Source organism: Sturnus vulgaris, chromosome 5 (assembly GCF_052056855.1).
Source record: "Sturnus vulgaris isolate bStuVul1 chromosome 5, bStuVul1.hap1, whole genome shotgun sequence".
NCBI lineage: Eukaryota > Metazoa > Chordata > Aves > Passeriformes > Sturnidae > Sturnus > Sturnus vulgaris.
Genome location: NC_142247.1, coordinates 24,544,047 through 24,559,558, shown reverse-complemented (window position 1 = coordinate 24,559,558; position 15,512 = coordinate 24,544,047). Strand labels below are relative to the sequence as shown.

At 38.8% G+C, this 15,512-nt stretch overlaps 1 protein-coding gene across 9 annotated transcripts in view; it reads left to right on the top strand.

The window, feature by feature from the left end:
* Positions 1-4,490, top strand: part of NR2C1 (nuclear receptor subfamily 2 group C member 1) — a 45,057-nt gene extending 40,567 nt beyond the window's left edge. For all 9 annotated transcript variants that reach the window (XM_014889367.2, XM_088165068.1, XM_014889350.2 and 6 more), the window contains 2 exons: positions 3,275-3,380; positions 3,934-4,490. In XM_014889367.2, the coding sequence (XP_014744853.1) occupies positions 3,275-3,380; positions 3,934-4,108 (281 nt within the window). In that variant the 3' untranslated portion in view covers positions 4,109-4,490. The remainder of the gene's footprint in view (positions 1-3,274; positions 3,381-3,933) is intronic.
* Positions 4,491-15,512: the final 11,022 nt, after the last annotated feature.

Genomic DNA, 15,512 nt, shown 5'->3' with positions numbered 1-15,512 from the left:
TTAATTTTCTGAAGTGTTGCTCTTGCGCATCCAGATGAGATGGATTGACATTGGGATTTTAATATCTGAAAGACTATCTGGGCATCAGTTCTCACATTCAGAATTACAGAAACATCACCTCCCTCCACACAGAAAATGCATATAGCATTTCTTATGAATGAACACCACAAACATTCACTTATATTATTGTTTCTGTCTTCTAAACAGTATTTGCTTAATGCACTGTCAGTAACATTACTAGACATACATTAGACAGTGAAGGTGATATAACTTAATTTCCCTTCTGGATGATTAGTTTACAGTAGGGATGAAAGAGTCCTCCAGTTATGGTAGATATTACTGAGTAATTACATTGTGGAACCCATGTGCCTGGACTGTAGAAAGTTACAAAATTAATTTTCTTTATTTGAAAGTTGTAGAATTAACTTTTCACAAAAGGTGTTCAGGTATTGTATCAGTATCCTGCAGGCCTTAAATTCATCATTCAGAATTGGGATTCAATACAAAGCCAAAACCAAGTCTTTTGATGAAAAGAAAATGTACAAATGTACAAATCTCAAATACTTCCACTATCTCCAAGAATTTTTCACTCTCACATTTAGAAAGTAAGTCTTCCGTTACTCCATTTTGCATTAGAAGGTTTTAAAAGCACCAGCAGCTTCCTTAATCCTTGTTGTTCTGCCTTTTGTAGGTGCTGATGTCTTGCAGAAAAAATTGGAGCAGATGTTAAAATGCTGACAGAATCTTAGTGACCCCTGTCAGTAGTGTAGGACATGAAGGAGATCTGGGTATTTGGTTCTTGTTGGTTCTGTTGACTTACTAGATCCAAGAAGAACATTCTTTTTGCATTCAGTTGCAGTTCACCCTTACACAGAAAAATTAGTTAAGGTGAGAAAATCTCTTTAGAACTTGGACATTTCCAAAATGTAAATTTTAAGCAGGTTTTCTAATATATAGAATTCATATATTGTGAGGTTCTTGCTTTACAGTTTCCTGCAGATTTACATGATCTTTTTTATATGTAGTATCTACTAGTAAAAGTGGCAGCATCAGCAGGAATTCATGGTACTCATCTGAGTGCACAAACAAAACCGTGCATATTTTCCATTGCTACCTATATATATAATTTTATATATACATCAGTAATAAAACACTTCTGAGATGAAAGACGTTCATGCAAATAAAAGGTGATATAAGTAGAGTCAGAACCCTTCAGGCAAGATAAATTTCCAGAGGATATTTCTATTGTGGATCACTAAGGAAAATCAGATCCCAGGTGTTTTACTGTAAAGCAGAATCCTGCTGTCAGTCCTTATGATAGGAGAGTCTTGCATGGTTTTATGTGTTTGCTTGTACAGTTCACTGTATCACTGAGACAGTTCCAGTTTCCTAATAAGCAGGACTCACCGTTAAACTCAATAAGTTTAAACACAATATCAAGCATGCTTGAAAATCTTTGCAGTTTTCCTTTTCTGCTGAGGACTGAAACGTTGCAAATACACCATTATTACAGAAGAAGTTTTCTCTAAGTGAATGGTCGGAGGGTGATTGCTGGTTTAATTTTAATAAATAACACTTGCAGGAGATGTAATTCTCCTGCAAGTGGTCCTTAACCCAAAATAATCCTTTACATGGAATTCCTATACTAAGAACTGGTACAGGTTACTTCAGGAAAGAAACAAAATTATATGAGAATACCTCAAGTCCATTTTTTTAGAATGATGTCCACTAGGATTTATAATAGAATCCTCTAGCCTTTCTGGAAAAATCAGTCCTGTTAGACACCAAAAAATACTTCTTGAGGAACCTTGCACTTGCAAAGTAGTATTTACTTACTGGTTTAGTCTGAAGTTTGTCTCTTTCCAATTATATTTGACAACACAAAAGGTAGAAGGAAAAACACCTTGGAAAAAGACTCTTACCCGGTCACGTGATTGAGAGAAATTTTCTTTAGCTGATGTTTTCAAATTCACATTACTAATGAGTAGTTGCTTTAATGGCAATGTGTTGTCAGGACTCTTCATCCTTGGGCCATATAACAAAATCTTTGTACCTGTTAAAGTCATGTTTGGTACCTTGAACAGAAGGGATGTCCTGGCAATGACTCACAGGCCAGAAATTATAACTGCAGGGATTTTACTGCTGTGCTGCAGGATGGGGCTGGGCTGTGCATGCAGCAGAGCTCTAAGGTAAGAACCTCTGCTTTAGTAGGCCCTGGTGATTGAGCTGTGCCAAGCCAGCTGTTTGATTGCCACAGGACAGCCTTGGGCAAAGAGATTAATGTAAAGGGTGTGCCAAGAAGACTTGACATCTTTCTAAATGGCTACAAATGTACAAGCAGTGGTCTTCAAACTGCTGCTTCCAGAAGTTGACTTCTTGCTGTGTTCCTGACATGGTTCTAAAAGCAGCAGCATGAAGTGATGCATTTTGCACATCAACTCTTAACTCCTCATCTACATGATTTGTCATGCTGGTATTACAGTAAAATTTTTACGTTCAGATAGATGGATAATAAAATTATAGACCATGTAGAGAGTTCAGAATTACTGGATAATAATTTCCAAGAGTGACTTGGCAGTTAGGTTGATGTCCTTTCATTTTAGCATCACTTACATTTCAAGTAAGTTCAAATCACTGCTAAAATTATGATTAGCACATTTGAAATTTTTGCACCAAATAGTTGAGCAAGAACAGTCTGCTACATACAAGCTTATCTGAATTCAACAAGCATTTGGACAATGCTCTCAGGCATATGGTGTGAATCTTGGGATGTCCTGTGCAGGCTCAGGAGTTGGATGGTCAATGATACTGATGGGTCCCTTCTAACTCAGCGTATTCTGTGATTCAATGCTGTTTTCTGCATGTCTTAGGAAACAGACAGTTCACAGCTTTTTTTTCTACTTCTTCTACTGATCTTAACTGTTCAGTTAAATATTATTTGTGCGTCCAAAATTCCGGAAAATGTCAGTGTGTTGAAATAATCCTGTTTTACTGCTACACAGAGAACAGAGTTGTATTATCAAGATTAATGTAAACATTGCAAGCACTGAATTTATTTGAACCCTTTAAAATGTCTGATTTTATTTATGGGAAGTAAAATAGAAATGTAAAGAAAGAGAAATATAAGGAGGTAAAGTAGTGTCTACCACTAAAACTGAAGTTGCTGCAGCTACCACATCATTATTTTCAGTATGTTGGCAGCTGGATAGTCTGTATGGATTTTAGTTCATTTTCTGTAGAACGGGTATAACAAAGAAGAGGGTTTTTTTTTCAGATCACCCAGGTCTAGAAAATGTGGTACAGATTGAGAAATTTCAAGAAAAAGCTTACATGGAGTTCCAAGACTATGTAACAAAGGCGTATCCAGATGATACTTACAGGTCTGTAAACTTAGATGCTTACTTGATTGATTCTCTTTTCAGAGTCATTGATTTGTACAGTTTTTCATGTAATAGTATATGTATTAGATATATATATTTTAATGTAATAGATATATACATTTCCTTCTTACCTCCTTAAAGTTAAGAAATTACCTTTAGAAACACTTGAAATATTATGCATGTGGTCATATATATTATGCGTAGTATTTTTCATCTCATTATTCATTTCTCAAATTAAATATCAGAAATATTGGTAACATTCAATTTGAATTGCATCTATTTGGAATATTTCCTCATTTAGTCTTAAATCCAAACAGACATAGTACATGTAGTTGACAGGGATTCGCACATTTTCTGTTCAAGACATGACTAAACATAAATTTAATGCTCTACTGATTTAAATATTTAAGCCTTTCATGAACTAAATGTAGCAAACTTTGACCAGTAGTGTCCCTTGTCATTTTTTCCTCTTCTTTTGCTAATAACATCATGGAGAACACCACCAAAATCTGTGATCTGCTTAGTAATACTTTTCACCAAACTTACTTTCCAGACTATCTAGACTTCTTCTCCGATTGCCTGCTCTTAGGCTGATGAGTGCTGCCATCACTGAAGAGCTGTTCTTCGCAGGACTGATTGGAAATGTTCAGATTGACAGCATCATCCCCTACATTCTGCGAATGGAGACAGCAGACTACAACTCTCAGATCATAGGTCATGGTGTGTGAAAGTAGCAGTCCAGGATTCTGTACCATGGCAGTCGTGGTGATGTAAATGCATATCCTGTCTCCAAGAGATGGTCATAAGCCTTCCAACGCACCTTTCCAAAGAAGGCTCATATTCCTCCTTTCCAGGACACTTGGGAAACATGGTGGAGTGTATTAGGATATAGGATCACTTCCTATTCTTCATCTGTCTTCAAGGACTTGTAAATTAACTTGATAACTGAAGAAAGTCAAGAATTGTCCATCCTATTTTTGTAGGTAGACGGACTTGGAGTATTTGTTTATGAAGTTTAGGCTTATGAGGAAACTGAACAAGCTTTGACTGAACTAAGGTATCTCAACTTAGTTTGATGCTTTAGACAAATAAATTAACTTTCCTCTCTGAGTTTTGTTTTCAGTGTTTTGCTACTAGTTCTTTTTCACGTATCAAATCAAAAATACATAATCAAACATCCTGAAAAGGCCAGTTTCCATGCAGACAAGACCTGACTTAGTTTTGGCTGTTGTTTTGAAAAGAGATTTGTTTCTTGCTGAATTAAACACTGGATACCATTACAAGTGCAGGGAAAGTAGAGGACGTTCACATTTTTAAATATTCTGATGTTAACATTGATCAAAAGAGAAACAGCAAAGAGTCTGTAGTGACTATACTGCAGATGCAACAGAATACTGTATTGGAGCAATAATTTGGTAGACATCAGCTGTTTTATACTACAAAAACTAACAGAGAAGTATATACTACAGGCATTCAAAGACAGTATACTCCTGCATTTTCACCCTACCCCTCCCTCTTTCATACTCAGTGCCCAGTGATGGAGGCATTTTAGATGCCTCTTAACGTTTGTCCATTATTTTTTGTTATGGCTAGCTCTTGAGTATGTAATTCTCTTTTCCAATGAGTCCTGTATGATTACTTTTCAGATTTGTGTTTGTCAATTCCAGTGTCCTTCTGAATGGGGGCATAGCCTCTGCTGCTTTTCCTTTCCTTATTAGAAATGGGTCTAAATACTCCGTACATGTTGGCTGAATCATACTCCATAGCTCCATGTAAGGACAGGTTTAAATGTTCTTCTGTCTTGAGGATGTGACTGACTTGACAACAGTGACATGCAGTTGCTTCTTGCTTCCTTTTGCAACAGGAAGTTACACACCCCTGGCATGTTAATTTCCTGTTGCTTAAAATGGGAGAAGTATCCTAGTGAAAGTGATGGTCTTCTTCAGATATTAGTATTTAGGATTTTCTGAATCTTGGGCCAAGGCCAATTTCTATTTAGCATGACCCCTTTCTTTGTCAAAACTGAGTCGGGAAGAGCCTCACCCAATCAAGAGACACATGGTTGCACCAGAACTTGTTCAACCAGAAGATCAGATTAAATGGACGCCTTTGCCCACTCTGCAGTGGCAGTTCCAAGGCCACCGTAACACCAAGAGATGAGACTTGGGTTCTAAAGTTCTTGAGTTCTGTAGTTTTTCTCAGCACCTGAGAATCCCTACCAGCCAAAAAAGCCTGAGAACTGCCTGTGATACTGAATTTCTGTGTTCTTCTCAATTCCACTAACTGAGCTGCTTAGATCTTCCTCTTCCCCAAGCTCCATAATTGGAGACTGTATCATAGAATCACAGAATCAGATGATGGTTGGGGTTGAAAGAGGCCTTAAAGATCATCTGGTTCCAGCTACCTGTATGGACAGGGACATCTTCCACTAGACCAGGTTGCTCAGAGCCCCACTCAACCTTGCCTTGAATGCTTCCAGGAATGGGGTGTTGCACCTGTGTTCTAGCCTTCTGATTGTTGATACATTCTTTTACACTTTCTCAGACTCTTTCTTCTAAACAATGATTGTTTTGCATTCCTCTTTGGAGAAAGCGAGCATTGATTGACTTGTGATGGAACCAGTGGAGTCAAGAGGTCTCATCATCACTGTCCAATCTGTGCTCATTGTTGGGATTCTATAAATAGACATGCAATGTAAATAACGAGGTCTTTGCTGCTCGACCTGCTTGGAGTCAGGTGTGAGTCTTTCTCTCTGTGTGGTAGCGTCACAGTGCCACAATGGGACATTCACAGCTTCTCTGGGCAACCTGTTCCAACCTCACCATCCTCACAGTAAAGAATTTCTTGTCAGTATCTTACCTAAACCTGCTCTCCTTCAGTTTGAAGCTATTCCCCTTTATCCTGTCACTACATACCCTTATAAAAAGTCTTTCTCCATCTTTCTTGTAGGCTCCCTTCAGGTACTGGAAGGCTGCATTTAGGTCACCCTAAGCCTTCTCCAGGGTGAACAATCCCAATTCTCTCAGCCTTTCCTCATAAGAGAGGTGCTCCATTCCTCTGATAACTCAGTGTCCCACCTCTGGACTCTCTCCAACAGGTCCATGTCCTTCCTGTGCTGGGACAACAGAGCTGGATGCAGCCCTGCAGGTGGGGTCTCACAGGAGCAGAGCAGAGGGGCAGAATCCCCTCCCTCCCCTGCTGGCCACTCTGCTTTGGATGCAGCCCAGGACACGTTTGGTTTTCTGGGCTGTGAGTGCACATGGCTGGGTCATGTCCAGCCTCTCATCCCCTGCACCCCCAAGTCCTCAGCAGGGCTGCTCTCCATCTGTTCATCCTCAGCCTGGATTCCTACCAGGGGTTGCCCAGGTGCAGCACCTTGCACTCAGTCTTATTGTATCTCATGAGATTCCCATGGACCCACTTCTTGAGTTTGCCCAGATTCCTCTGGATGGCATCCCATCCTTCAGGTGTGTCAACCACACCACTCAGCTTGCTGTCATCAGCAAATCTGCTGAGGGTGCACTCAGTCTCTTCATCTGTGTCATTAATGAAGGTAATAATACTGGCCTTGATATGGACCCTACATGTCACTGATGTCCCTTGGGATTCTAAGCCATTGAACACTACCCTCATCTAACAGTCCACCCATCAAATCAATCTCTCAGTTCAGAAAGAATAATCTTGTGGAGGACCATTCTACACAATTGGTCACATCCAGTCCCACAGATCAAAGCACTTAGTGCTGAGGACCCCCGATGGCATGGAGCAATGTGTATGGGCCTTGCTGTGCCTTGGCACTTACAGACTTGCTGGAAGACAGCTTTCTATATTGGAACTGGCCATGGCAACTGAGCTCTTCTCGTTACACCTTTTGAAGGTTGTAGCATTCAAGTTCTTTTTCTGTGTTTCCTGGAGAGCTGTATGAAGATGACTGTCCTGTGCCTCAGGAGGTGTGCATCTCATCAACAGAGTTCATGGAAGTATGAAGGACTCCTGTTGTGCTTGTTCTCTCCCACGGGTTAGAGGCCCATTTTCGATCTGTAGGACCAAGTTGCAGAAGGGAGATTCTCCAGTTCACCTCTCCTCAGAAATTCTGACCCTGCTTTCTAGTCCCTAACTCACTTCTGGCCCCAGCAGGCACAGGAGATTTACAGCACTCTACATTAAAAGTATAAAGGAAACTGACAACATACTACTGAATGTATTGGAGGTAGTTTTCCAGGCATTCCACTACTCTTGGAAGGATTTTACTCTAATATACTAGGTAACAGTAAGATGGAAATAAAAACCTGCTTTCCTTTGTAATGCAGTCCACCGTGCAAATCTCTCTCACATCCTTGAAGAAATGTTTTACTCCATAGCTTGAACCTCAGGTGTGATTTGCAGTTCTTTGTTTACAGCTGACCAAAAGGTTTAGCTGATGCAGCCTCTTGTGGAACTGTCCAGCTTTGGAAACAGCTGAGAAAATCCCAGTGTAGCTACAGATATAAATTTTTAGCAATTGAATCCCTTAGTTCAGCCATCTTTAGTGCTTGAAAGGACCTTGAAAGATCTTTCATTCCAACCTTTCATGGGAACAGGATCCCAGAAGAAACTATCTAGTACCCTGTCCAATTGCATCTTGCAGTGATTGATTGCTCTCAGCATGAGAAATGTCTATTATATCAAGATTGTCAAGACTTCTTAAAGAGAGTGGCCTTGCACCAATGTCAGCCACTTCCCTTGATCTAGGGTGGGTTTCTTCTGACCCCATGGATTTCTGTAGGTTGAGCCCTTGTAAGATGCTGCAGACCAGTTGTTTACCTACTGGTAGGTTGATACATGCATTGTAGATACTTGATCCAGTGCTCTGCAGTCCAGCTGTTCTGGTAAAGGTGGAAGTTAAGAAGATATTGAGAACCTCTGCCTTATCAGCATGACTAGTGAGTAGTTTCCCTGCCTAGTTAGGCAATGGCTCTGTATCTTCCCTGTGCTTCTGCTTACTACTCATATCTGTAGAAACCTTTCCTGTTATTCTTGACATCTTTGGCCAGTTTTAGTTCTGAGGCTTAGCATTCCTGACCACATCTCTGTGTGCCCTAGCAAGGTTTTTACAGTCCTTGATGGGTATTCAGCTGCCTTTCCACAGCTACTATGTGTCTTTTTTTACTTTTTTCTTTTTTTTTTCTTTTTTTATTTTATTTTATTTTATTGGAGCACTGTTTTGGAGGGGATGTCCTCAGAACCTGGTTTTCTCTGGACTCCTGTCCTTGTTTCCTCTTTGTGCCCTAGTCTGTTTGAATGCAAGTTAACTTCAGTTACATATGGACTGCAACTACCATGGACTACTAGGTCAAGACTACGTGCTTACAATATGTTAATTCATAAGCACAGAAACCTCGGTCATATTTCACATCAGGTTGTTTAAATTCAGGTGTTTGTATATTGTGAGGGCCAAAAATCCCCTGCATTTTATGATCTTGGATACCTCTGACATTTGGACCTCTAAAGAGCCAAAGTGCATACATACCACACATAGCAAACAGCTCTGGCGACTGGTAAGTGACCTTTTCCCCCCGAAGTTTTACATTTTTCTAAAAATACATTTTCAAGATTGATGTAAAGGTGGAGTGCAGCTGATCTATGCTGCCTGCTAAGTAATCTGTTTTTCTTTATGATGATCTAAAAGATACATCCAATGCAGGAGGTTGTTGTTTCAATGTTGTTCACTGTGCTCAGCAAGATCTCCATTAATTACTTCAAATTATTTCATTAATCATTCTTAAACTATAAATTCATCCTTTTCATAAGGAATGAGGCTTAATGGGGTTTTCTCAGGAATGGGAGCTTTAAAACAGGTAAATACAGGAATCAACATGGTTTATCCTTATTCATCCAGGTTAACCATTACAGTCATCTAAGAACAATGCAACAAATCATGGAAAAACCAAACCATGAAGTTCTGGTTTGTTGTTTTGGTTACTTTAGGATAACTGTTTCTAACTTAAATATATCAAGTTACCTTCAACCAAGACCCTTAGTGTTTCTAAGTTATTTTTTATGATTACATGATGTCACATTAGCACCTGTGTGATTTATTGTCACTTAGAGTCTTGTGAGTGAATATTCCTTGGTACTGATTGAGAGACTGGCTAATATTACTGTGTTCTGTCAGTACCACTGTCAATAAAATAACAAAAATGTGACTATTGAAGCTTACTCCAGGATTGATGTTAAAATATTTCATTGGTTTTGTGATTTCTTTTCAACTCTAAATTACTTGTCAACTTTTTTATCTTCACAAGCCGTGACAGTTTTCAGAGCCAGTCAGGATTTAACCAAATTGTGGCATTTACCAACCAAAAACTCTTTGACAATGAAAGAAGCTTAGTTTCAACAGCTTTAAAATTTTCAATGTTGAGAGCAAGAAAAATCATTTTAATATAAATTACATGAAATGAAAAACAATTTTATACATTTTAGAATCCTATAATTTAAAGATGATAGTACTGTTACACATAATTAGCTTACTAGTTCAAATATTTTTCATGAAACTGTATGTTGCACATGTGTATGTGGGTTTAGGTTGTTTGTTTCATACTGATAAAATTCCTAGTGCAAATAACTTTTTTAAGAGTACCTTCATTGCAATATCTTCTGTAGTTACAAACCTATCTGTCCATACATTTATTCTTGTCGTGTGATCTTCAGGGTCAGTGAAAGTCAGTCTGTTGTTTTTGAAACTGGTCCTGTTCATTTTGTTCAGGCTTTGTGGTTTGGTAGTAAATCAGTTTCAGTGTAAGCAATACAGTGTCACTGTAGTTGTCTTGCTGTTGTATAAAAAAAATCACTTTAAATGTCTTGAAACCTGGCTAAATTGGAAAACTCTATTTTGGATGTATTTTTAAAAATAAATGGTAAGTTTCTATTATAGAAAACAATTGCAATATCTTATTACTTCGGTAGTGTTTTATACGGATTGTAGTACAGACCTAGAACACTGTATATGATTACAAATTGTTTGTGAATGGTTCACATTTTTATTACACAGTGTAATATTCTCAGTTATATTCAGTCTCTGGGATTTGTGGTAGCTGCAGTATCTTGCTGTTTGCTAATCTTTGTTGCAATTAACCCTTTGTTTCCTTACTTACCACTTTCTGGCCTGTGCATTTGACAATTAATAATTTATTGTAAAATTTAATTTACCAATGTTTTGGTTTTTAAAATGCTGTATGGAAATATGTATTGTAATGAACCCTAGTCATGGATCTTCGTGTCATATAATGCAAAAATTGACATTTGGAAATTAGCATTTGATTCATTATGAATCAGTTTTAGGTTGAAGATTGCAGTATGGTTGAACAAAGTGTTTTCTCTTTTGAAAGAAACAGATTTCCGATGTTCAAGTAAACATATCTCAGTTTTAAATACTACTGGATAAAAAATGAATTTATTAATGTTTAAAACTGAAATCAGCACAAGTTTTGGTCTATTTCAGAACTGATTTCTCAGTGATAATTTAAAAAGTGTAAGGTTTTTTGTTGTTGTCTTCTGTTATAAATGAATGTGGCATTTGCATGGATGTGCCGATAACCCAGAACATTATCCCAAATGAGGAACTAATTGTCATTCTTTCCATGTTTAAATTCTGAAATGTTTTTATCATGAAGTAAATTAATTGCCCCCTGACACACTGCAGAGAAAATGTAAGGTGTGCTGGTAAAAGATAAAGTTTGGTTAATGCAATGAGTTTACTAATTATGAGAGCTGGAAATAAGTGTTTAGAGCCTCTTTCCCAAGAAATTTTACTCCAGGCTCTATCTTGCCTCTGTTTTAAAGACTTGACCTTTCTTGGTACTTAGAATCACAGAATGGTTTGGATTGGAAGGAACCTTGTATATCACATAGATCCAACCCCTGCCATGGGCAGGGACAACTCCCAGTAGACCAGATTGTTCAAGGCCCCATGCAACCTGGCCTTGAACACTTCCAGGGATGGGGCATCCACAGCATCTCTGGAAACCCTGTTCCAGTGTCCACTACCCTTATCATACAGAATTTCATAGAATCACAGAATCAGTAAGGTTGGAAAAGACCTCTAGGATCATTGAATCCAGCTGTTCCATCCTTGTGTCCAATCTGAATCTGACCTCTTGCAGAGTCGAACCATTGCCCCTCATCCTATCACTACAGGCCCTGATGTCTTTTTCCATCTTGTAGGCCTCCTTTAATTATTAACAGGTCACTAGAAGCTCTCCTCAGAGCCTTCTCTAGGCTGAACAACCCCAACTCTCTGTCTGTCTTCATAGAAGTGGGTCTTAAGCACTCTGACCATTTTTGTGGCCCTTCTCTAGATCCACTAACTTCTACAGGGCCCTGTTCCCTAGTCAGTCTGTAATGAAATAACTCTTTCTTCTGCTAGTAACTTTCACAGCCTTTTGGCCGCCTCTGTGGCATTTGTCTTCTTCTGTGAACAAACATCCCTAGCACCCAGTCTTGCCTTACCTCCTAATGCCTCTCTCAAATAACTCCAAAGAATATTCCTATTTCATCATAGGAATCCATCTATGATGAGCTGCTTTATTTTTCTTCCCATATTTACCAAGTCTTGTGCTAATACATGCTATGGATAGCCCTACCCTCCCTCTGATCTACAACAGCTAATACAGAATACAATTTTCTCTTAGGTGAATCTTTATGAGAAGTCAGGGTTGTGCATTTGGCTTGAGTGTAAGAACCCATTGTGCCCTCAGAGGCACTGTGTTGCAGGTGAAAGCAAGTCATTTGGACCACTAGAGAATCACTATCTTCAAGTATCAACATCTGGATGTTTAAGGTCTTTGTGGCTGTTGATACTGCTTGAACAAATTCATTTCTTGATTATTTTTTAAATAACTGGATCTTGTAGTAATGCTTGCCCAACTATCTTTTCTGGTTGCATTAAGGGGAGGTGGTGGGGTGCTGATAAGGAGATAAGGAATATTTGTGTTCTGTGTGAAATGCAAGGGGGAAAGGGATAGCACAGAAGTAATGTTTGCCTGTAACAACAGAGTAACAGATGGAACTTGCTCCACCATGGGTTCTTCTAAACTAATACAGTGCATTTCACTCAGCAGAACTGTCTGCTGGACATCCAGAGAACCAACCTGCCAGGCTCTGAACATCCTGGCAATACCAACTGCCCAGACAAGAAAGTTGGCTGGCAAGAGACATGTAAGCAGCCAACCCTGTGGCTTTGGTCCTTTGCAGACCTGCAGTCTAATCCCTTCCAATAAGCTGTTCATGAGGTGTCTGAGCTCCTTTATGATGATTTCAGTTCTCCTTCATCCTAGGGTTTTACCAGGGAGCAAACTGAACAGCCATGTAGTTTGGCTAATGAAGGCTACCTGAGGAACAGTTCCAAAAGGAATTTTTCTTTCACTCTCTAACCAGGAGAATGTTGCCATTGGAAAATCAAAGATGAAGGCAGAGTTACTGCTGGAGAAATAACCCAGACACTTCCCACAAAGTGGCAGGTCTTTTCTAAAAGTGCCAGTAAATTTATTATTCTGGGGGTTTTGAGAGCTGAACTGTTCTCACAGTTTACATACTCAAATTTGTTTTTGAAAATGATGAAGTATGTACATGGTTGGTAACATTTCACTTAGTTCCAGGATATGAAGTTATCTTCTAACTTTTTCAATCAATAGAACCCAAGTGACAAAAACTTCTTCCACTGTGTTTTTGGAAAATATATATGGATGATAGGACTAAAAAAAATGTGTTAGTGAAAGCATTAGAGAGTTCACTGTTTAGACTAAAGTGAGAGACACTGTGGTTAGAGACTGGATTAAACTATTATTGGACACTGAATTGTGGAGATTTGTGTTGAGGATTGGACTTCTGGAATTTTGCTGTTTTAGAAGGATGGGGCAGAAATAAGAGCAGTCTTTCTTCTGTTGGATTTTTTTCTTCGTTTAATTAAGAAAAGAATTTACATTTATTGTTGCAAATGTATGTTCCATAGTTGTGAACCACTGCAGAGTAAATTTACATTACTTTCTATACTAAAAACAGAGGAAATGGCAGTGGAATAGGCAAATGTAATAAAAAGAGTTATTCTAAGGTAAAATGTAAACACTAAATTATTCTGTAGATCAGTTGACTTTTGCACTTTCTGAGAATATATGAACTTAAGGTTTTCAAGATGAATTGCACCACTGAATAAAGCTCTTAAAAGGAAAAACGAAACTGTAGGATTCAGTGAGATGGTTGTGTGCTAACAAAATGAAGGGAAGTTATGGGTCATCCTTTGAGTCATTCAGGAAATGGATTTGTTTATTTTCGAAAAATACGTTATTTATTATGCTCTGTTAGGAAAGAAGCCAATTACTTGTGTTCAGACTTTAGAGGGAGGTTTTTAAGCTTGAAAAAGAGTTCTGGCACTAATTTTGTGACATGTACTTGAACTAGAGGAGAGAAACATGGCAGCATTAAATGCATTTAGCAAGAGTTTTTGAGGCAGTGAGGTTCAGTGTGCTAATTTTGGGGTAAAAAAACCCAACATCTAACAAGACTCTTAAATTTAAAAACCCTGGGAATTAAATATTTCATGTGGTGCATGAGTTTGACAAGCACCTTGAGTGACAAGACAGCATTTCAGTGCTGTCTCCCAAAGATGTCCCAGTAAATCCTTAGGAAGACATACTTGAATTTGCATTCCACTGTATTCAACTGTGATATTTGCACCGAGATCAGGGAGAATTTTTGAACACAGTCATCAGATTCTCTTTTTCATGCACAGTGACACATTAACAGAAGCAATTTAAGTAAATGTGATGGGACTTCAGCAGTTATGAGGTAATGAAATTCTCAGTGGAGATCTCACTTGACTAAAGTAATGGAGAAAATAGCAAAAAAAAAAATTAAAATGTAATTCGAAGAAGATGCTGTAAAATGTTCCAGCTACTAAGAAAGCATTCCCCACAAAATCTTCTGTAGCATCAAAGTCCCATTAAGAAGTTGATCCATTTTTCCAGCTTTGTGTCACAATGCCTTGTCCTCCACAGTGCTCTCAGACAAAGAACCATGGTGCCACATGGATCAGTGAAGTGATCCAGATAATTTTAACTCTTGGGGGGAAAAACCCACAACAAACAACTATATTATTTCACTGCCAGCAGAGAAAATGCTCATGGAATTATACTCGCAGTCAGTGAAAATTATCTCAGTTACATTAATCTGGAATAGGCTTAGAAACTGACATAAGCACTGAACCTATACAATGTTTCCAAAGTTGGCTTCCTAATTTAAACTAAACTTCTTTCATATTTTACACTCCATCATGCATAGTTTATATCAAAATAACGGTTTCTGTGGATGAAATTAAAGACAATGAGCGAATGCTGACTGTAAATCTTCCTGCCTGTTTTTATGCCTGCTAATGTACACTTATCTGACCAAATTTTAATATATTTAATAAATTTACTAAGACTTTGGACTGTGAAAATGCAAATAACCTGCCACAAATATACTGAAGCCTAAGATTTGTCGAAGAAGAGATGCTGTCGTTGGAGCAGAGAGCACAGAACCAGCAGAGCCTATGTTTTGTGTTTGAAAACAAAACCACTGGTGTTAAAACAAAAAAATTTTTGAGTGGAAACTCAGACCACTAGACTTTACATTGAAGTGGATATATTTCCACACTGTGAACCTGGCTGACACAGGTTTTTCCCGGTCTCATTTTCCTTTAAAGTTTAGCACTACCTACTTAATTTTTTGCTCCAACTCCTGCTTTGTCCCTTCCCAAAACCCCAGCTGCGATAGTGACAGACCCGCATGGGGTGAGATGTCACCTGCCCTGCCCCTGATTCGTGATCCGGGCAGTCCTGGACTCATTACTGCCAAGTTTTGGTCATTTTTCTCACCACAGACCTTGCAACCTATGTGAAATAAGGGATTGTCAGTAGACATTTCTATTACAAAGAGGCTTTTCTCCCTGTCTGGAGTTCTTTGTATGTTGCTGACCTTCCCGTGTAAGCAGTAGGGAATTGTTCTAGGGTGCAGTCGGGAAGCCAGGGTGCAGTGTCACGGCAGCTGCCGAACCACGGCCCTGCGGGCGACGCTCGCTGCTGGTTCCGGTTCCGGTTCGGTTCCGGTTCCGGTTCCGAG